General features: G+C 41.3%; 4 protein-coding genes across 4 annotated transcripts; 1 reads left to right on the top strand and 3 right to left on the bottom strand.

The window, feature by feature from the left end:
* The first annotated feature begins 58 nt into the window (after positions 1-58).
* On the top strand, positions 59-3,604 carry LOC102713349. Its single transcript, XM_006652794.2, has 2 exons — positions 59-299; positions 2,496-3,604. Exon 2 carries the CDS (start codon positions 2,600-2,602, stop codon positions 3,170-3,172), a length of 573 nt encoding a protein of 190 aa, XP_006652857.1. The 5' UTR covers positions 59-299; positions 2,496-2,599; the 3' UTR covers positions 3,173-3,604.
* Positions 3,605-4,998: 1,394 nt separating this feature from the next.
* Positions 4,999-9,730, bottom strand: LOC102713071. The gene is made up of 10 exons (XM_006652793.3): positions 9,475-9,730; positions 8,523-8,644; positions 8,319-8,434; positions 8,095-8,159; positions 7,784-7,953; positions 6,956-7,201; positions 6,439-6,540; positions 6,222-6,272; positions 5,663-5,753; positions 4,999-5,534 (listed from the first exon to the last, which is right to left on the bottom strand). The coding sequence occupies exons 1-10, from the start codon at positions 9,680-9,682 to the stop codon at positions 5,380-5,382; spliced, it is 1,326 nt and encodes a 441-aa protein (XP_006652856.1). The 5' UTR covers positions 9,683-9,730; the 3' UTR covers positions 4,999-5,379.
* Positions 9,731-11,033: 1,303 nt separating this feature from the next.
* Positions 11,034-15,265, bottom strand: LOC102712801 (RNA-binding protein L). The gene is made up of 7 exons (XM_006652792.3): positions 14,861-15,265; positions 13,903-14,362; positions 12,397-12,446; positions 12,184-12,314; positions 11,979-12,075; positions 11,547-11,732; positions 11,034-11,390 (listed from the first exon to the last, which is right to left on the bottom strand). Exons 1-7 carry the CDS (start codon positions 15,206-15,208, stop codon positions 11,388-11,390), a joined length of 1,275 nt encoding a protein of 424 aa, XP_006652855.2. The 5' UTR covers positions 15,209-15,265; the 3' UTR covers positions 11,034-11,387.
* Positions 15,266-18,709: 3,444 nt separating this feature from the next.
* On the bottom strand, positions 18,710-20,384 carry LOC102712527 (BTB/POZ and MATH domain-containing protein 2-like). Its single transcript, XM_006652791.2, has one exon. The coding sequence runs from the start codon at positions 20,084-20,086 to the stop codon at positions 18,929-18,931; it is 1,158 nt and encodes a 385-aa protein (XP_006652854.1). The 5' UTR covers positions 20,087-20,384; the 3' UTR covers positions 18,710-18,928.
* Between the last annotated feature and the right edge of the window lie 1,400 nt (positions 20,385-21,784).

Genomic DNA, 21,784 nt, shown 5'->3' with positions numbered 1-21,784 from the left:
GGACGGCTGCGCCTTTACGGTCGGAACGGCAGGTCAATCCACGCCGCATCCATCCCTCTCGCCGTCTCGTCTCGCGTTACCTCCGCCGCCGTCGCGCTCCACCTCCACCTCCGCGTTTCCGCCGGTGGCACGACGAGCCCTTCTCCCCTCCCCTCCTCTCCGCGCGAGCGCGCGGGGGGCGAACGGCCGCCGACGCACGGTGCGGATTGCCTCAACCCCTAGCCGAGCCCGCCCTGGCCTTGTTATCCACCCTGCGCGCTCACGGACGGCGGTCGTCTCGGGTTCGGATCGGACTGGAGGTATCCATCTTCTCCCGTTGGCATCCTCTTCCTCCGCATCACTTCATGATCCGGCTTGGATTGAGGGTTTTCTCCGAATCTGGGGTTTGGTGAATCGTTGTGATGTGCCGATGTGATTTCGGTAAACAATGGTACAGAAGGGGAGACCATTTTATTTGGATATTGCTGTATTTTCTCTCTCAGTTGTTAAGCTAGTACGTTTTGGCTGGGAATTGGATTAGATTGCTAGTGGTGATGAACTTCACCCCCAAAATACCAAAACACACTATTACACGGTTGTTTGTTACAGTGAACTTCACCTCCAAAATACCAAAACAGTTTTGGTAGCCCCAGGTTTGCTATTCTGGTGCGATATTTATGGATTTTACAGATTCAAACCAAGAGTTTGGTGAAACTATTTGGTCCCTCGGGCACCATGAATTCTTCACTTCATTTGTTCGTCACATAATTTACAGAGCATGAGTACTTGTGCTCAGGACAAGTGTTACAGACCTACAAGAGCTCTATGTGCAAACAAGTTGTTTTTCTGCATTAGTAATCCAAGAGTATAACTTAGCTTAATTTATTACTTATTGATGTTGGTAATAGTTGCTATAAAACATTTGTAGCCATGAAGGTGTTTATGTTCCTTTTTCCTTTTCAGATGGATTCGGTCAAGCAAGTTTCAAATTTAGGTGTTGCGAGTGAAATAAAAAACACAAGGCTAATGAAGCAAAAGGAATACATTTTTGGATCCAAATTCATTCAGGAATTGTAAATGAACAAACCAAATCATGCAAAAGAAAATTGAAGAAAATTAATTCGGCCATGCACATCACACAACTGATAAATATGCTTAAATACCCATTTAATTAGTGATGAATCTAAGGTGATACCTTATAATTGCATTAAAATAAATTGAAAAATTGAAGCGGTGATAAATTAAATATTTAAACTGAACACAAGTTGCCTTCGTTCCTCACAGCCACGGTAGAGGCACCAAAGCCTGAGCATTTGAGCTCAACTAAGCGACACGAACACCAGAGCTGGCTTGCATGCACACGCTGCGACCCTGCCACCTACGTGTATGTATGGTGAACCATTTGGTTGGGCCACAACACGGGATGCTTGTGCCGCTCTGCTGTGTCTGCCCCTGGAAACGGTAAGAGCTATTCGAAAATGGTGGCAGAAATGGTTTTGCTGTTCTACTGACCATTGTCTCGTTTTACTATATTGTTCCAGAAATAGTTGTTTCGGGGGATTAATAATTACCATATACCGCACCAACTAGATGCGCATTATAGCAATGCCTAGAGGCCCATGATCCACAAAAGTAGATGGCTACCACAGCAAACCAAGACATGGCCCAGCCACCCATTCTGATCCACGCCAAGTAGAGGGCCACCATTTCAGCTAGGACATGGGCCAGCCACTCAACCCACACCAAAAAAAAAAGAGTATGTGAACCTACCAGGATTGCCACGCGAAAAATGGGTGCCAGCTAGGGGATTCAAACAGCTAACCTGTAAATAGAAAAGACATGCAGCAACCACAATGCTAATTGTTGGCGTTTATGGATGGTATAAGCAGAGTCTATAAATACATAAACTTCCATATGCACCGTGTATACAACTATTTTATTGTCTCGTATATATTGTCAGTACAATGATCGATGACTATATGTAAACATGCCATTGTATTAAATAAACTATGAGTTATATTATGCGTATATGTGTGTTGGTAAAGTGTGTGAAAACATATGGTGTCACAATTTGATGTTTCTGACATGCCTTGCTAGTTTCTGAATGATACCAGCATGTTTCCACCAAAATTGTTCCATTTTTGATTTTCCAATGCCATTTCCATTTTTGACTCTACCGTTTTCGATTATATTTCCAAGAAAAGCATGGTTAATGAAATGGTTGAATCTGTTTTCTGACTGTTTTCAACCGTAGATATGGCTGTGTGGGTACTTTATTTGCATTATTGTCTGCAAACTGTGCCATGTTTCTTTGAAAATAGTTCCATGAGTGCTTCATTTTTAATTACATTCTTAGCGGACTTGTTTAATTCCATCTTAGCAGATAATAAAGTAGGCTTCTATCCTCCTGGTCGTGTACTTGCTTTCTTGTCTTCTAATCTTCTTATGATTACTTGTCATATTTTGTTATTCTTTTAGTGCTGAGGTTGCTCACTGTGCTCCACTTGCATGTACAGGGGGGGAGAAAAACTCATCAAGTAATTGAAGGTGAATCCACTTTTACGGGGTATTTTCATCTTTGCTAGTTTCAACTGCAAAAGGTTGAAGCAAATCACCAAAGATGACATCTGAAGGGAACAAAACTGTCACACCTAATGAACCACCAACCATGGAGCAGGCATCCAGTTCTGGTGCTAAGCGTAAGCGTGGTTGCTCACAGAGCTATGAGTATGGTATGCATGAATCACTGCGTAGCTCACAGCCCATTCAGAGTGTGAATACAGATCACAATGCATCAGTTAGATCCAGTAGACCTAGAGATTCTACCAATCTGCTTAAGACTTCTCTAAGCCAAGCCTCCAATCACAGTGGTGCTCCCTTGCAAGGTAATTCAGTCAAAGATGATATCGTTGGCAAGTATTTTGTTGGTAAGATGTCCAAAAAATTTCCTGGGTTTTCTCTGATTACGGTGAAAGTGAAGGACAATCAGGTTCTCAAAGGCTGGATTCCAGATGAAAATAACCTCCGCCCAATAACCCCGAAAGATGATCTTGCCCCAGATCTTCCTATGCTTCGACCAAGTCAAGTTCGAAAGAGGCCATCTAATATTTACAGGCAAGCTGCTGGTCAGGATGTTACATTTGCAAAGCCTCTACAGATGAGGAGGCCTGATGAGAAATCTGTCGCTAAGTGACAGAACCTGAAGTTCTGAAAAAATTTTGAAGTCTATAGAAGTTCAGAGAAGGCAAAAGTTAGTTCAGATTGGGAAGAAAGAACCTGCGGCTATGATTTCTCTGTACCGCTTCAAGTGGCATCTGGATGGTTGAAATTGATCGATGTAATCACTGTTGCTGTGATCTCTTTTCTTAAACCCTGTGGTGTCCGCATTGTTTCTAGTGGCTGCGAACTCCAGATAAGCCTGCCGGTGACTGGAGAGGAGTATCGATGAATTTAAACTTAGTTTTGTTCCTCATTTCTGCGTTTCTCAATGAATTCTGGTCCAGGGTTTGTTGTACCTGAGTATATATCTGATACATTGGCCAAAGATTAGGCGATGTCATGTTGTCTCAGTATAGAAAGTCGAGTCAGAATAATAAGCTTATGAAGGTAAGGAATATTTGCGTGATTTCTCAGTGTCTCAGTTGACAATATATTGGAGCATGGTCGCATCGAATGGCTTGCATCACTTACCCAAGTGGTTCCCTCACCTATGCTGCTATCTTCATACGATCACGATAGGTTGTGCATCCGAGGTTCGCGTTACCGTGGTCTCCACTGTCGACGGACGGTTTCGGTATACCGAGGTACGCGTTACCGTGGTCTCCACTGTCGACAGACGGTTTCGGTATACCATGGTACCGTGGTCTCCACTGTCGATTGATGGTTTCGGTATACCGCGGAAGAGCTGTTTAAATTTGAGAAGTATTTTAAAATTTTGATAATAATTAGTAAAAAATATGTTAGAGATTAATTCATAGTAAAGTTTGGTGCAAGAAATAGATGAAAAGAATAAATTTACGAACAATTAAAAATTTATTAGTGGGAAAAAGAAAAATTTTAATAGTTTATTAGGTAAAAAATTGTTTGTAGGTACGAGTTTATATGAAAAACTTAATATGATGACGGTATTTTCGATGAGATTGATTTGTAGACATGTTAGGATATGTTTGTATGTTGTCCGGTTAGATTGTTATGAAAAATAAAAAATTATAGCTATTATTTGTTAGTTCCTACTGAATAGATTCCTATGTCAATTAATTTATGTAACACTTGTAACTTTTAGGGATATATATGTAGAATAAATACACATGATTCTTGGTAGAAAATACATGATTTATTTGTTAGTTAAATAAATGTAGGTGCATGGCAAATAAAACATCTGATCTTACGTGGAGAGATGGAGAACCTCTTATCATGTTCTTGAGAAACATGTCCTAACTATCCTCAAAATTATAGTTAACTACTATTTTTCTTGTAATTTGAAAGTTTTTTAGTTTTTTAAGATCTTTACCTCGGTTTATATTATCCACGGTTTCCGCTTGAACCGCACAGTTTTGACCAAGAAGCCACAATAACTGTGTATTTTAAATTCAAAAATACCAAATTTAAATTTGTACCAGTTTTCACAGTCACTGCGCCTCCACCGGGGAACAGTGGGAGGCCCTCTAGCGGTTTGGACAACCCTGGGTCCTTCTCTATTTAGGATAAGAGACTAACTTTTATCTACATATATTATAACTTCAAATCACACTTTCTAATTAAATTTATACATATACTTGACATAAACTCTAACATAAAATTTGGGGAAATTACTTTTAATCAATTGAACTATTCTTCCACTGTCCGAGAATACTAAGTAATCAACCAATCTTATAAACACGTAGCGCAAAATCAAGCTTATAAACACAACATAGGCGCAAATTGAACACTGGATCAACGTCAGCACATTCTCCAAAAAATAAAAGTAATTCATAGCGACTGTCATTATTTTCCGATAACATTTCACAAGATCAGTGTACATTAGCCCTGTGAAAACAATCAATTTGCTATCTAACTCTTTTACAGTGCCTCAGTGTACCTAGTACATGCTACTCTTAAAAATTGGATAAGGCATTTGACATGACGAAAAAAATGCTTCGATCTTCTCTATTTCATTTTACTGCTCTCATGGAACCATCCCCATCCCAATGACCCAAAAAAAAAAAATGACCATGCCAAAGCATTAAGAACGGTAAAAGTTGCAAGTCCTTCCAACAAAAAGACGGACACAGACCAGCAACTAGCAAGAGAATTAACAAATAAGGCAAAACTGCGGGTCCTCTTAGATGTAAACCCCAAAGGACAAAGGGGTAAAACCAAGATTCTTCCAACAAAAACTGTTATCACACTGCTATGACAAGTTTACATGTATTTGCCTGGAACCATGCTGCTTGCAGCAGGAACCATGATGGGACGAGCGACCTGGAATGGCTGCACAAGCGGTGCAGGGCTTGGTACCACCAATGGCAGGTTCCCAGTTGCCATGACAGGTGGAGCTACATATACAGGGGTTGTGCCTGGAGATAAGAGGTTTAGAAGTAAACTGTTTTGATCAGAGTGATATAAGGGGAAAATAAATAACCACTTCAATACCTTCCGTTTATTCAGAATAAAGGAAGCAGTCAACCATGAGTACGATTCTTACCTTGAAACTTCTGGGGGCTAGCTTGATGTGAGTTCAACGATGCAGGAAGAGACCATCCTTGGGAAATAACAGGTGTTCCGTGCATTACATCCTTCAGCGTAAACAAAGAGTGGATCAGCTAAAAGTAGAAAGAGCGATTTCTGTTTACAGTAATACGACTTGGATGAGATTTCTGAAGAGCTAATAAGATCAAATCAGTAATCATTGCGGCTAACAGGAGAGCTTTATCTGCATAAATGACTATGCAATGTCAGAGTTGCCAATTCATCCCACGAAATGAAGCTTTAAATTATCTAATGTCAAATGTAGCTGAGCAGTTTTTATTTCTGAAAACAGACTAGTATCCTAAGCTCAATTTGGATCATTATGCTCCAGTTGTGCTTTCTGCTTTTTGAGCGATAGAGACAACCATGATTCCTCCAATGAATCGGCACTATTCAGTCAGCTAAAGAATTACATGCAAAACAACACAACTTTACTTGCATCATTAATTCATCATCTTAACCCCAAAGTGTTCACTTGAGCTATTAATATAAATCACACTGTTGCATTTACTCACCTGAGAAAATGGGTGTACATAAACAACATGATTAAACTTCCCACCAGCAACCTATCATGTCATGACATAAAAATAAACTAGATCAGTAGAGCAATAAATAAATAGACTATCACATAATCAATAAGAGAGTAAATAAGTACAAATGAACATGAATTTGAAACTAATATCAGTACATGTTTTTTCTCTTTTTTGATGTATACACCAGCTTAGGACTTACAGGCTGAGGACTAGGACTAATGCAAGCGTGCCCCACTTGCATGGGATGATAAGGTGTACCAATTCTAGCAGGATCTAGCCTGGTCACATTATGCCCCATGGTCTGTCATGCAAAAGAATGAAAATACCAGAATTCAGGATTCAGAAGCAGGATCATATCCGAGTAAAACATGAGTGCTGGAGTTATGCAGCAAGGAAGATCAAAGTGAAGTGGAATCCAAAAATACTACACATAACTAAATGACAGAATAATCACGGTAGCTATTAGTTAAGTAGTTGATCTCAAAATAAATGAATAATTAAACCAGAGTAAATATAGCTATGCAAAGATAGTAATACTGGTCACATAGAGCAAACTATCAACTTGCAGGCATGTCAATGCTGAATAGAAGTTGGCACAGTATCCATATGTAATACTTCCTTATTATCACTTCATGAGAAGATGAAAGCAATTTGAAGAAAGTGGTAAACTGCTGAAACAATCATATTATAAAAGAAGAATGAATAAAAGAACTTACTGACTGAATATATTGAGGTGAAATAGCATAGTTGGCGGGAGCCAGGTTATTATAATGTACAAACTTTGTGGACAGAGATGGACCGCCTGACACTGAGTTAGTTTCAAATACAGGTAAACCAGTTGGAACTCCAGCTACAGAGTTTGAGATGTAGATTGAGTTAACCGGGGGTGCAGCTGCAAGTACTGGTCTGGAACTTGCAAAAGAAGGAGAGAAGACCCTAGCACATGGGTTGAGTTTGGATTCCTGCAATAATAATGAATGGACTGATAACAATGCTGAAGTACAGGAAGGCTATAAAGGTAGAACAACTAGGACAGCAGTAAACACAAAAACAGAATTAGCACGGTTTAATTCCCCTAGAGGGCATAGAAATCCTTCAACATAGAGGAAGTGAAAAGAATTACGCTTGATAATAATACAACATAAGAATGCATTAGTACAACTGCAACAGGTAATTCAGGCGCCTAGCCTGAGTACACTTAATTTTATGAGTAGCTTCAAACGTTTCCCTTACACATTCACTATTATATTTCCCTTATGCATCTGTTTTCTGTATATGCAATAATATCCTCTTTCGCGTGAGTATTATTACTCTATTGTTACTGAGAAAAATAATACATACTCGGCAAGTATGTACGGTTACTATGTACATGGATGAAACAGCAGATAATCTTTTTCCAAATAATACTGGACTCCTCAAGAAGGTAGAAAATATAACTGAAACCTTTTTCTGGATCTGTAAGCACTACTCAACAGGAAATATCTCTAATTCTCTGGACACACTTATCACTAAATCAACAATATCATGGCTCCAAGATATCTTACCTTAGCAATGGGTTTGCTCGGCATGGCAGTTTTAGCAGCTGAACTGGCTGGAGGAGAGACTTTCACATCTGAAGCCATTGTGGGTGTAGTCAAAACTGCATTTATAGCATTTCCATCTTTTGATCCAACAAATGAAGAACCCATTAACTCATTACAAGAGCGACGTGGCCCTACATATCCAATTGGAGAGACACGGCTTGTAGCATTAGTGCATTACAAAGATCGGTGATAACTTGAACAGGTTAATTACGACGAATAAAAGTGGCAACATAACTATCTTATTAAAAGGGCAAAGATGTTAGAGATAATACCTGGAGTACTTTTTCCAATGGAGATGTCGCTCTCCTGACCTGGCATGCTGCACTTTTTATCCTCTCTGTTGCAAAAAAAGCATGAATTAATCTCAAGAACGAATAGCATTGAAAAAATACACAGAATATAAACCAGCATAGATTGCTTGAGATCTGCATTAAACCAGCATCAACAAAGAAACAATTGAAAGATTGTTTATATTATTGGTGTATCAAGAATATACTTCAGTGGCAACACATTCACATGTGAATTTTGAGGCTTCACAGATGCACTAGCTGCAACCCCGACCATATCACAAACAGGAGTTATGCACACATCTTTTGTTGGGAGTGAAAAATCCTGAAAAGTAGAAGTGTCCACGAGAAGGCAATTAGCATAACTTTTTTGGTGGGAAAATTTGTACACATGCTTTGCAATTTAAATCTACCTTTGCAATGACTTGAACAAGATCACCTGGGAGAACAACGAGAGTATCTACAAAAGCTCCTAGAGAAATATTGGCATCATCCTTCCCGTTAGCGATCTTTCGTGCTTTCTTTATCACAACACCTGTTCAACATAGCATCAGAACTTTGTTTTCTCCGCAAAAGAAAAATAGGAAACTAAATTTATAATTGAAACTAGAAGGAACAAATATTATACAAGACTCCAAACTGTATATGGAATTATTAACTCTCAGAAAAGTACTACTTGTACAAACATGATCAGCCAAAGGGGTGTGAATTAAACACAAAAATACAACTATGACACCAGAATGCTGGAATGCACAAGTGGATCATAAATTTCTTCATGGCAGACTGGCATCTCAATTCTACAAAAGAAAATGAATAATTATTTGCAATCGACAAGGCACTTGGTTTATGGCATAAACCATGATCTCCTGTTAGATCGTAGAAACCAGGACCATTGCCTATGATCCTGGAATCCAACGAGAGATCCTCCCTGTACCACGAACCAACCACAGTTTTCATGTACGGGACCTCATTCAAATCCTCACCGCAATCACGATGACCAAGGATCAAACATGCAAGATCTTCACGAACACAAAAATACATTTACAACTGCGGCACAAATGGGGAAACTCATCCAGCGATCTCTCGCCAGCAGCCACCAAATCCATCCCACTATCCCAAAAAAAACCAACACCGCGAGCGCCCAGCGTCCACGGCTACCCAACCAACAAGCAGATCACGAACCAGTTAGCTTCGAAAGGGCAAAAAAAAAAAAGCACCGCACCAACCCTAGTTAAAATTCCTCGCGGCACCCACTACGCACGCACAGCTGGCCGGATCACGCTCACAACGACATCCCCGTGATCTCCGAACCCAACGCAAACCACCCCCGACCACACAACGGCATGCGAGAGGGGGAGCACCCACCGTATCCGCCGTCGACGGAGGCGGTGTGGAAGACGCCCGCGTAGACGGATCCGTCGCGGACCTGGACCTCGACGGGCATGCCGACCATGTACACCGTCGCGAGCAGCAGCGCCTCGGGGAGGGACGGCGACGGCGACGGATGCGCCGCCGCCGCCTTGGCCCTAGGCGAGGGCGGCGGCGGCGGCTTCGTCCTCTTGGGGCGGGCCATGGGAAGGGAGAGAAGGGAAGGGAAGGGAGGGAAAAGAAAGGAGAGAGGGTGGTGGGAGGCGACGAGCCGAGCCGAAAGCGGAAGGGAAAAGGAGGCGAACGGGTGCGCCCCATGTACACCGGGATGGTTAAGGGCTTCCCAAAACTTTTTTCCAAAAACATTCATCTAAATAAAGCATTAAACATAGATGGATCAAAAAACTAATTGAAATCTTGAGACAAATATTTTAAACCTAATTAGCCCATAATTAGTCATAAGTGCTATAGTAACCAATATGTGCTAATGCCGAATTAATTAGACTCAAAAATTCGTCTCGTAGTTTCTGGGCCAGTGGTGAAATTTGTTTTCTCATTCGTGTTCGAAAATCTCTTTCGACATCCGATCAAACATTTGACGTGACACTTCTCCCAAAAATTTTCTCAATATTCTCAATATAAACACCACCTAAGTTCGGAGCTAGCTCTCGATTTCAGGGGGGCCGATTTGATCGTGCGCTAATCTTAAAGCGCAATGACTACGTACGCAGCCAGAATATACGTGATCTTATGGTCGTCTCTGGATGAAATATATATATATCGTTTAATGTATATTATTTATATATGTCTAGATTTATTTATATTTATACACATATATGATATATGCAATGTAATAAAGTCCCAGTAGTATTCAGTGATTTACCAATGCTTTGGAAGGGTCAATTTAGTAAGTTAATCATAGTTTTCCGCTTAACAGATGAGCAGATTAATGAACATGTTTCGCAAACAAACTACTAACGGCATATTTCATTTGGAGGGAAAACCGAATTCTTAAGGATTATTTTTTATGAGAGGCATTTGATTGTTAGGATGAAGTATAAAAGACCAAATGAAATTAACTTCTTACAAGTTACACCGGAAATTTTCCATTGACCTAAAACTCATAAAAAAATCCTATAAAAATTGCAGAAAGAAAATATAAAATAATTTTCATTGACTCAAACCTCTTTAAAAAAATTCTATGGAATAATGGTAACATGCATATTATTCCTTCACTTTCTCTATTCCTATGAGTTATAGTTACTTTAAACCGAATGGGCGGTAAGCAGTAAAAACATTCCCCTTTTCAACCCTTCTTCTCTCGAGTAATTATCACCAATCATTCGTCTATTCGACCAGACTGTTTGAGAAATGCAACAGTGTTCACGGTTAAACGAACACGTAGAAAAATTTTAACAGCAGTGTTCACGGTGAAAAACAAACACGAACAAATATTTTAACCGGGGTGATTGGCTGATCAAAGCAGTATACCAGGCAAAAGTTGGCGAGATTCCATTGAGCACAGCGCATACACTGATGCCATGGTACACTGTCTGCCCACGTGGCCAATCAGGCAACCAAAAAACTCACTTGTCCTTCATGAAAAAGGAGAATCCAACACACACAAAAACCAACGGGAAACAAACGGTACATAGGATATTAATAATCGAAGATAAGGGTGAGATGGAAACAGAAGATGTTTTCAAAATACACATGCCTCAATATAGGAACCACAATGGCATCCGTTGTTCATAACCATAGTACAGCGCATACATTAAACTTCAATCCAAATCTTGAGTCTTCAGGAACCGTCTCTCTATGGAGAATAGCGATAACATAGCTAAGCTGTAACTTGAAATGGGTTCTCTGGTGTGCCTCACAGCCCAAAGAGGCGGTCGATCAAACAGGCCTCACTATATAAGAACGAAAAGAGAATACAGCTTTAGATTAACGGTTATAGCTACACAAACTGGGACTGAAATATCAGAAATCATGCCAACTTCCAAAATAGGTATATATAAAAAGTATCCACCGTTAGTTCAAACTGGTAACAAGTAGGGGAATTTCACCTGTTGCTGAGGTGGCTGCTGTGCTACTTGTTGCTGTTGGTAGTTGGGATAACCAGCATAAGCTCCATAACCATACATGTTAGGATCCTGAGGTTGTGCATACCCACCATAAGCTTCATAACCTTGTCCATAGCCACCATAGTAACCACCAGCACCAGCACCCCACTGATTTGAGTCATGCTGAGGCTGAAGACGTTCAAATACCACAATGTTATCAACTTTAGCTCTATTGCACACAGTATAATAGATATTTCATCTGTTTCACATTATAAGATGTTCGGTTCCTCTCTAGATTCATATGGACGCTAATGAGTTTTCATACGTATGTAAAACATATTCGATGATCCATGGATGAATCTAGGTAGGATCAAAACATCTTATAATACAGAACGAAGGGAGTAAAAAAATTAGTATGCTGCGTATGATCTGGACCTGTTTGTTCGAAAGGCTTCGACCCCACGAAAGTCTAACATTCTGTCCACCAATCAAGGTCCCTTGCAGCATTGCCAGTGCTTGTTCAGCAGAAGGCCTGAATATGCAGTGACAAGAGTAATTTACAAGGAAGCACCTCATAAAAAAATATCAAGGTAGTACTTTAGACATCTGTTGAAACAGAACAAGCGAACAAAGACTCGACCTGTTAACATATTGTACAAAGCCACATCTTTTCCCAACAGGAATCTTAACATGGACCACTTCTCCATAAGGAGCAAAAACTTGTTTCAATACATCTTCAGTGACATTGGGGTCAAGGCCACCGACGAATATCTGAGCTCAAGAACAAATATAAGTCAATAAAAGAGCTGAAAGGAATTGTTGCTATACAGAAAAAATAGAACTAAGAACGCACGGTGGTATTGTTAGGATCATTCTCAGACTGAGCTCCTTGAGCATTTGGTACTGTAAATGAAAGCAGAAAAGTGAAGAAAATACACTGTAAGATTTGTCAAATACTGAAAGGTAAATATGAATGCTATTATGCAAGTCTCTTGTTCATTGAGGTTGTTAATAGTAGTAAATACTAAATAGACTATTATATTAGACAGTGATATTCATACAGAAACAGCCATGTCCTGTCAAGCATTAAGCAGAATATCAAGCATTGTAAAAGACAATTTAGAGTAATTAAAATAGCTCAGCAATCAGAATCAAATAGTCATCAGAACCATACTAAGTTTGATAGTATTACAGAGGCCAAACTGCCAAGCATTAGTCAAGTAAATATGTAAACAAAATTTCCTTAACAGATTTATAATGGAGTTAAGTGGCCAAATAATGCTAGCAAGTCAATAGCAAACCATAAATAAGACAATAGAGTAATAGACTCAAGATATAAAGGGCAAGCAAAACACTGTTTTGAGGTGTTCTATGCATAGAACCTCAAACAAGCTGAATTCACAACAAGATACCGAATAAAAGATGGTTAAATCACAACCCCAAAAATTCATTCCATATCGAGTTATCGATAAAATGAGAGATGCCTTGCAAGTCTATCATAGTGAAAGATGAGAAATATAGAATATTCCCCCAAATGTTTGAAAAGCACAGACATGTACAGTGTGGTCACTAGAAGTGTACAGTACCATACAAACGAAAACTAAAGCTCATCAAAACACAAGAATTTATCACCAAAATGCAGTGACATTTTTCCATACAAAGATCTCTTTTTCAAGAATAAGGAAATAGAGAATATTGAAAAACTCAAGTCTCAATATAGGAAGCAGGGATGTGACTCCTTGATAGTCAATCACTCACCCTAGCAAATAAAAGCATTCTGAAGCCAATATGCTAGTTTAACTATGTGCATTCACATCAAGCATGAGACCATGAGTCATAAAACTTTTTAAATAAAGAAAATGTATAGTAAACACATACGTGCACAAATGAAATAGAATCTGGAGTAGCAAGGAAAACTAAATGAATAAAGTATCCGAAAGGCAGAACTCGAAAGAAACGGACTTCAAATTTAGAACATAAATGCTTTTAACTGACCTAAATGAGGCCACGCATTACACAAGAAATGCATCACAGCTCAAATCAGTTCCAAGGCTCCAATATGGAGAGAGCCTGTAGCCTCCTGCTTCCAGATAACATGAGTTTCATGAGTCTACTATTTTTCTAGTTCTAGTGCAGGAAATGATCCAAATTCACAGGGAATGTTGTACTAAGGAATAATGACTTCTTGCAGAAGAAAGGGTCACACCAAGCTTTGGTTTATTCCAAGCAAGTAAGTAAAAGCAGAAAACATGAAGTGGAACATCAAAAGGAAAAAAGTATCATCAAGCAGATAGATATGACAAAAACTGCAAGTAATAAGTAAAAATTGTCAACATGAAATGGGAGTAACAGCATGTACCTCTCTCCTGAACCCCAGTTGTTTTCTTATTAGCTGCTGGACCAATACGCATCGGTCTGGAAGAACAAATCATGCCATTCATTTCAGTCATTGCACGAGCTTGCTCTGTAGGATCACCAAATTTCACAAACCCATAACCCTTCGAGCGCATTGTCATTTTATCAGTAACAACTTTTGCACCCTTAACCGAAGGGTAATGGACCCTGAATGTCTCTTGTAATAAGTAGTCTGTAACATCTGCAGCCAGATCCCCAACAAAAATGGTATAGTCAGGGGTATCATCACGCTTCTCGCCAGCACTGGCCCAATTCAATCGGAATACCATCTCGACATTTGGCATCATTTGACCATTATATGTCTGAAGAACTCGATCAGCAGCTGCACGGCTTGTAAACTCAACAAAGCCATAACCCTGAAGTTGTCCACTTTGTTTGTCCCGGATAAGCTTCACAGATTGAACCTGCACGTTAATGCAAAACATTACAATATGATCGGTGCACCATAAATGCATCGTTCATCCATTATCTGAGCAACAACGTTATATATATTGAGACCAGACTGAACAGCAGAAATCACATTAGCAGTTAAGTACATGTTATATGGTCTGAGAACTTAAGAACCATGTGGAAACAATAAATTAATAGAAACAATGCCTTCCATAACTAATGAAAGTAACCTGTTCATACTCCACAAGGGACAGCTGTAGCTAGCGCGTCATTGAACCTCAGTAAACCAGAAAAATCAAGAATCCCTGATTAATCGGCCAAAGTTATAAATTTTTTTTGTAGAATCACAACATAACACTCATAGACTAGAGCTTGAATTTTGAGCAGTTCTATCATCAGAAACAAATCAGATACAGCATACCACATCAGACAAATCAGTCACAACAAAACACGGGAGCCAGATAAACAGAAGTCATGGGAACCAAATCTCACAACAGATCGGGAGCCCGTACCTCCCCGGTGGCCGCGAAGCAGTTGAAGATGTAGCTCTCGTCCATCCAGGGCTGCAGGTCGCCGATCCAGAGCGTCTTCACCTCGTCCGCGGCCGCGGGGGCGGGCATCGCCTGCTGCGGCGCCGCGGCGTAGTACGGTTGGGGGGGTGGCGCCTGCCCGTAGTGCGCCTGCGGCGGGGGCTGCCCCCACATGGCCGGCGGCTGCGGCGGCGGCGGCGCGCCGTACTGGTGCGGCATCGGCGGCGGGATCGTGCCCCACTGCGGCGGCTGCCCCGCCGCGCCCTGCGGCGGCGGCGGCGGGCCCCCCATCCCGGGCTGCGGCTGCGACGGCGGCGGCTGCTGCATCATGGCGACGAGAGATGCCCTAGCAGGCTAGCACGAATGGGGGAGGGGGAGAGAGAGAGAGATATGCAGGGTGGAGATATGCCCGAGCCCCGAGCGAGACCGCTTCCCGTGGGCCGTGGGCGAAAGCTGATGCCGTGAGCCCGTGTGCTTTGCTGCTCGCAGTCAGGGAAATTTCCAAAACACCACCGTAAAGACAGCTTTACGCCAAATTCGTAAGCAAAAACCCTCTAAAACACTGTTAGTAAAGGCCGTCATACCAAAACGCCAAAATTCACAATATAAATATTAAAACTGACCATTCACCCGTAAGCCTTGTATTAGCATATATTGTTCCAGAAATTAATAAAAATTATAAAAATTATTTATTTTTGAATAAATAATCATAGAAAATATGGATAATTGTTTTTTCACACAAAAAAATACCATGAAGTCTTAAAAAGCCATATATTATTCCAAAAATTAATTTTTTTTGCACCAAAAAATAATTATTCATATTTTCTATGATTATTTATTCAAAAATAAATACTTTTATTTTTTTATTAATTTATAGAATAATATATGGCTAATACAAGGCTTAGGGGTAGAATGATCACTTTTAATATCTGTTTTGTGAATTTTGGTGTTTTGGCATAAATACCTTGTTTACTAGTGGTGTTTTAGAGAATTCTTGTTTACTAATGGTGTTCTGGAGAATGCTGACTTTACGGGTGATGTTTTGGCAACTAGCAGTCACTGCCCAAATTTTCCTCCTTTTACAGCTTTCACCCTGGAGAGACACCAAATTCGTTTTTGCCTTAGGCCCTATTTAGGCAGCGTTTAGATCGCAAAAAATTTTGTAAGAAATGTCACATTATACGTTTGATCAAATGTCGGAAGCGGTTTTTGAAAAACAAATTACACATTCCACCAATAAACTATTTTTGAGCCTAATTAATCCGTCATAGCAAATGTTGGTTATTGTAGCATTTATGGCTAATCATAGCCTAATCAGGCTCAAAAGATTCGTCTCGCAATTTCTCTCATAACTGTGTTTTTCCATATATATCCAAAGATTTAATGTGATGTTTTTGAAAAAAAAAATGGAAACTAAACATGGCCTTAGTTCCTAAAAACATCACATCGAATCTTTAGACACCTAAATAAAGCATTAAATATACATAAACATTAAAACTAATTACATAGCTATGGGTTAATCGTAAGACGAATCTTTTGAGACTAATTAGTACATAATTAACCATAAATGCTATAGTAACCAATATGTGCTAATGACAGATTAATTAGACTCGAAAGATTCGTCTCGCGGTTTTCAGGCAAAATCTGAAATTTGAAATTTGTTTTGTGTTAGGCTACGTTTAATACTTTAAATGTGTGACATCGTATGTGTTGACATGACCTCTCTCCTAATAATTTTTGGGAACTCAACTTAGCCTTAAGTGAAAAATGAAAATTATTGTCAAAATATTATGAAGTTAAATGGTTTATTTCAGAGTTCTCTACTAAATGATGCTCCGTAACGAATTTGTTTACGAACGTTACCGTTTGCACGGTTGATCGAAATAATTGCTTAGTAGATATATAGTTTGCTTCTGCGTTTCAAGAGAAAATGAAAGATCGTCGCTCCATTCATCTCCTATCCATATCTATCCATCCACTTTACAATTTATGTTACTCGTCATCGCCATCACGACACATCTAACAGTCAAGAATATATGTATGCGGTTTAACTCTAGATCCTCCTTCCTGTGACATATAGATGTTTCCCTTTAATACTAGTTAAATGTCCGTGCTTTGCTATGGATTTTATAATGTGTTATCAAATTTTCTTATATGAATTAGTCACCTTAATTTGAATTTAGATATCAATCTCTATTTAACTGGTTTTTAATATCAATAAATTTTAGGGTTAAATTATAAAAATGTAGTGACGGTAGGTGGTGATAGCAGATTCACTCTATGGTTCCTAGGTCAGTTCTAGCCCATACCAAGCATCTTCCACTAATCCAAACACATCCTAGAATGATTAATGTGAGGATCAAGTCTAGTTTTATGAGATTAGGGATTAGTGAGTGATTATGAGTGATCTTGAGCGAAGTATGGATGCATGTGGAGACGGTACGTCGCCCGCGAGCCTCCAAGCTTTGTGGATAGCATGGGATCAAGTTTGTGAAGGTCCATGCCTAACTTTCGCAAGGAATAGGTAAACTCTCTAATTGATTCTTGTGTTTCTTTATAGAAAGCTGTCAGGTAGAGCGGGTTATAACTTAGGGCTAGGTGAAGCACCTTGATCTTGATCTGAAAAGGATCGAGAAAGATCTCGCTCGTAGGAGCGCCTCAACGGAGAGTATGATCGAAATATGCGAACTTCGGGATAAAATCTCTTATGTCCATCTTTGTGAGTTTCTCGGTTTCTCATTGTTCTTGTGATCTTTCTGCGTTTATCTCTTACATACAAACACAACACGTTCCCAATAACTTCACTGAGAAAGGAGACTCAAAGTCCCACCTTTCTCTGATCGGATGGTCCGGTGTTCATACCCGAATAGTCCAGCCAAAACTCTCGGCTCAACCCGAGAGCCCTAACCGGACGGTCCGGCCCCTAAGCCTGGATGGTCTGGCCCTACTGACCGCTATAATTTAAAAGAATTTTTCAGGGCACATATTTACCTTTCTTAGGCTAGTATAGGACTTCGTATACTAGCTCAACAAAATTCATATAAAAACAAGTAATACATTGGCCCACACATAACGCCATGGTGGTCGCCTGTCGCCGCTGTAACCACTTCGATGCCTTTCGTATAGCCTGCTCGGTACAAAGAGAGAAACTGTCCTTTGGTTTCAGGCGTCATCTGAACAAAACCGTGCCGAGGTTCAGGTTGCGCCATCTGAACAGCATGGGACGCTTTTCATTTGCATGAGCTGGGAACACCAGTTGTTGATCATTCACAAGGATTGCATCACCAAGAAAAACGGGGGAAATAAATGGGATATACTCTTGTTTGGAAGAAAAAAAAAGAACAAATATTTATTAGTAGTATTACTAAGAGCAGGTACAATAGCAGGCTATAAGCCATCTATAAACATGTTTTAAAGAGATAAAAGAGAAGAGTCGAGAGTAGTGACCTATTAATTTATAGCCAGCTGTAGAACGGACTTCAAGACTCAATGTGTATATGACAAATGGAACATAATAGTATATGTTTTGTAGATAGCTATTATATGAATTGACTATTAGATTGACTATAGATAAATTGTAGCTAGTAGTTAGCTATACTATTAAACTTGCTCCGAGCCTAACTGCTCAGTTACCAAGTTTCTGAAAAGGACCGGCAAATCTTTGTTCAGGTTTTAGGAATGAAAGCATGAGTTGGACTGAATGTGGGATGGTCACAGCTGAACTGTCGATTTATATCACTAAGATCCGTTTTCTAGACAAATCACCAGGATACTAATTGTTAGACAGTATATATTTTTCACTCACGAAACTAGCCACTATATAACCAGGAAAGCATGTGAGTATGGAGTAAAACCAATATTTTGGAAAAGATGAAAATGGAAGAATGCGCAAAACTCACACCCTGGTGCTAACAAGTCATCCAATTACATACCAAGTTTTTTACTGTTCATACATGGATACATTGGGCACTGGAACGATCACACAACTTAAGAGGAAGTCACATAGAGAGATGTACTACTTACTACAAAAGTACTAGATTAATCAACTCATCAGCAAGACCTGTCAATCCAAATATGTGAAACCTTGCTCAAAATCTCCTTCATAAGCAATGGGCAGCTCTCCATGAGATGCTTAAATCCATCACTTTCGATGACTGGCCCAAGCATGTTTGGAGATGCCACAAACCCAATGCAAGCCTGTCGCAGCTGCGAACAGTGATGTTGCTCTGCTAAAACAAGAGTGGTTCCCACTGTTTCCACACCAATGGTTTCACTAAGCCGCCTCTCACAAATCAACCTTAGCCTGTCCACTCCGTACCGATCCGCGGCAACCAGCAAGTGCTGCATTGTTGCAGTTTTGCCATCTCTGCAGCTATCTGGCAGCTTATCTGTGTAGATGAAGTGAAGGAGAGCCTCAAAAACCTCAGGCTCCATATCATCGATCTTGATACATTGTGTGCCATTTTCCTTCATTGGACCAAAAAGCTCTGCCTTGAACACTGGAGATCGGACGGCAAGAACACATCTGTGAGCACGGAACAACTGTCCACACACGCTGAATGTCACATCTGATCCTTCACCATCGTTGAGCAAGTTCTCAAAATCGACGTGCAGGGTGGAAGGTGGTACCACAACGGAATTCACCTCAACATCCTTGGTGTGAGATTCACTGATGACGGTCAGCAAGCACCTGATCGTCAAGCAGTCGTTGTGGAGGAACGGCGAGCTTTGCAGCTTCGATTTCTCGGCGAATTTGATGAATCCCCAATTGTCACTCGCCGGAGAGAAGGTGTGCTTCATGTAGGCGTTGGTGACCTGCGACAGTTTCCCGTCCTTGCCGAGCAGATTCAGGGTGAACCTGGCCCTGACCTCCTTCTCCCGGCCGCAGTAGTAGAGGAAAGCCGACGCGTTCCCGAGGCAGGTGACGGTGGAGCCGTCCGGGTAGAACCTGACGGCCCACTCGACGCCGCCGACGGTGAAGACGGAGGAGCTGACGTACCTGCCGATGCCCAGCCCCTCGATCAGCGAGTACCCCGTCACCCTGAAGTCGTGGACCGCGGTGACGGACTCCGTGACGCTCACCGACGCCGTCTTCGGCAGGCGGCAGCCGCCTACCGCGGGGAAAGCCGGGTCGCGGTGATCGGCCATGGCGGCGAGGTAGAGGGACGGCGGCGCGATCAGATGGCTGCTGTGTGACCCGATATCCATGGCCTCATCACACTCCAGGGCCCCAGGAATCGATCCGGATGGGCTCCGCTCGACGGCGGGGGCCGCGTGATGACCGCCCGCGGCGGAGGAGGATCAGAGAAACCGGCCAGGAACCCGGGGAGATCACGATCAGCCGGGAGGAGGGGGCGTGGTAGGGAAGGGAGCACCGGAATTCCCCTGGCGGATGGCGGACGCCGGCCGACGAGGCACGAACTGACGGCCGCCGCGGTTGGAGGTGGAGACGGCGGACGAAACGTAAGACAACGAAATGAAACCCCTCCCTCACTGAGTCCCTTCCTCTCTCTCCTCGACTCCTCTCTCCTCGACTTCTCTCTCCGCTATTGACCAGATTCGATTGACCCCTACTGACCTGTACTCCACAGTTCGCACGGGCGGATCTGCATGCCACGTGGACTGCACCCCACGGCGGTGCCCACGACTGCACGAGCGAGACCCCCTGCCACGTGGCTGTGCTTGCGTCTGACTAGGTGGCCCAACTAGAATAGCCCAGTCAATCAGCGCTGAGTAGAATAGGTTCGGGGCTTCAGGCCCAAAACTGTAACTACTACTTTATTATCCGTCCCATAAGAATTTAATATATTACTGTCTAGATTTGTTGTATTAGGATATATCAAGTATAGAGTTAAAGGACATACTTTCTCCATTTTTTTCACTTATATTCACTTTTGCTTATGTTTATAAGTTAAATTTAAATTTTCAACCTTAAAGTTGAATTGATTTTGAGGTTTTTTTTCATTAAATAGGTACTTGGCCGGGCTTGTATTCACTGCTTTTAGACGGTAATGACGCATGATAAATAATGGTATAACATTGGATTAATATCAACCATTCCCTTTAATATGGATCTTTTGCTACAACTATAGCAGAAACAGATTCGCTGTAATAATATATCCTATCATTGCTACTCCCTTTATGTCAATTTACTCCTTTGATATTGCTTAGCAATGTTAGAGGTTTAGAACATTCCAACAGCTCATCTAAATTTGGTCATCCATATCATCATTTGGATGATTATCTAAAACACTTTTATCCTTTATATCCCTTTGCACTCCAGCAGATCATCTATATATATATGATATCCTCTATATCTATTTGGAGGATTAGAGAGAGAATATCTAAAATCTAAATATAGAGTTTTTCTCTTCTAATTGACATCCAAAAATAGATGATGAGATAGATGTTCTGCTAACTTTTATGCTTCATCCTCTATTTCTAGGATGGAGGATGGGATGGATGAGCTATTGGGGATGCTCTTAGAGCATGCCAACTCATCGTTGACTCGATCAGGAGCCGTAGCTCATGGATGTGACATGTGACTTCCGGATCCGGATTCAGTGACATTGTACCGCGGGATATTCTCGGTGACAATTGAATCCCATTCCGTGACTTCGTACCCTTAATGGGCCTTGGGCCTAGCGCATACGAGCAGATAGTGGGCCCAAATCCGGTCTGTGTCCGACTGTGTAAATACAAGCCGACGTAGATATGGCCCGGCCCATGTAAAATGGAAACGAAAACCCTGGTGTTTCATCCGCTTTTCCCCCTTCCATCCCGGCCGGCCGCCGACTTCGTCTGTTCAGAGCAGACGCGCGCGTGACTCGCGCCTCCCGGCTGCTCCGGCGACCGGACGTGGCTCCCCTTCTTCTTCCACGAGCAGCCGCCGCGCAGCGCGTCCTC

This window comes from Oryza brachyantha, chromosome 4 (genome assembly GCF_000231095.2).
Source record: "Oryza brachyantha chromosome 4, ObraRS2, whole genome shotgun sequence".
NCBI lineage: Eukaryota > Viridiplantae > Streptophyta > Magnoliopsida > Poales > Poaceae > Oryza > Oryza brachyantha.
Note: the sequence above shows the minus strand (reverse complement) of the source record. Positions and strands in the feature narration are given on the sequence as shown.

Coding starts and splice junctions, on each gene's coding strand:
- LOC102713349 (XM_006652794.2), top strand. CDS start 2,600: ATGACATCTGAAGGGAACAAAACTGTCACACCTAATGAACCACCAACC.
- LOC102713071 (XM_006652793.3), bottom strand. CDS start 9,682: ATGGCCCGCCCCAAGAGGACGAAGCCGCCGCCGCCGCCCTCGCCTAGG. Junction 7,954..8,094: donor CATTGGAAAAAGTACTCCAG/GTATTATCTCTA, acceptor TTGGATATGTAG/GGCCACGTCGCTCTTGTAAT. Junction 5,535..5,662: donor TAGCCCCCAGAAGTTTCAAG/GTAAGAATCGTA, acceptor TCTTATCTCCAG/GCACAACCCCTGTATATGTA.
- LOC102712801 (XM_006652792.3), bottom strand. CDS start 15,208: ATGATGCAGCAGCCGCCGCCGTCGCAGCCGCAGCCCGGGATGGGGGGC. Junction 12,315..12,396: donor ATGATCCTAACAATACCACC/GTGCGTTCTTAG, acceptor TCTTGAGCTCAG/ATATTCGTCGGTGGCCTTGA. Junction 12,076..12,183: donor TTTGTACAATATGTTAACAG/GTCGAGTCTTTG, acceptor CTGCATATTCAG/GCCTTCTGCTGAACAAGCAC.
- LOC102712527 (XM_006652791.2), bottom strand. CDS start 20,086: ATGGATATCGGGTCACACAGCAGCCATCTGATCGCGCCGCCGTCCCTC.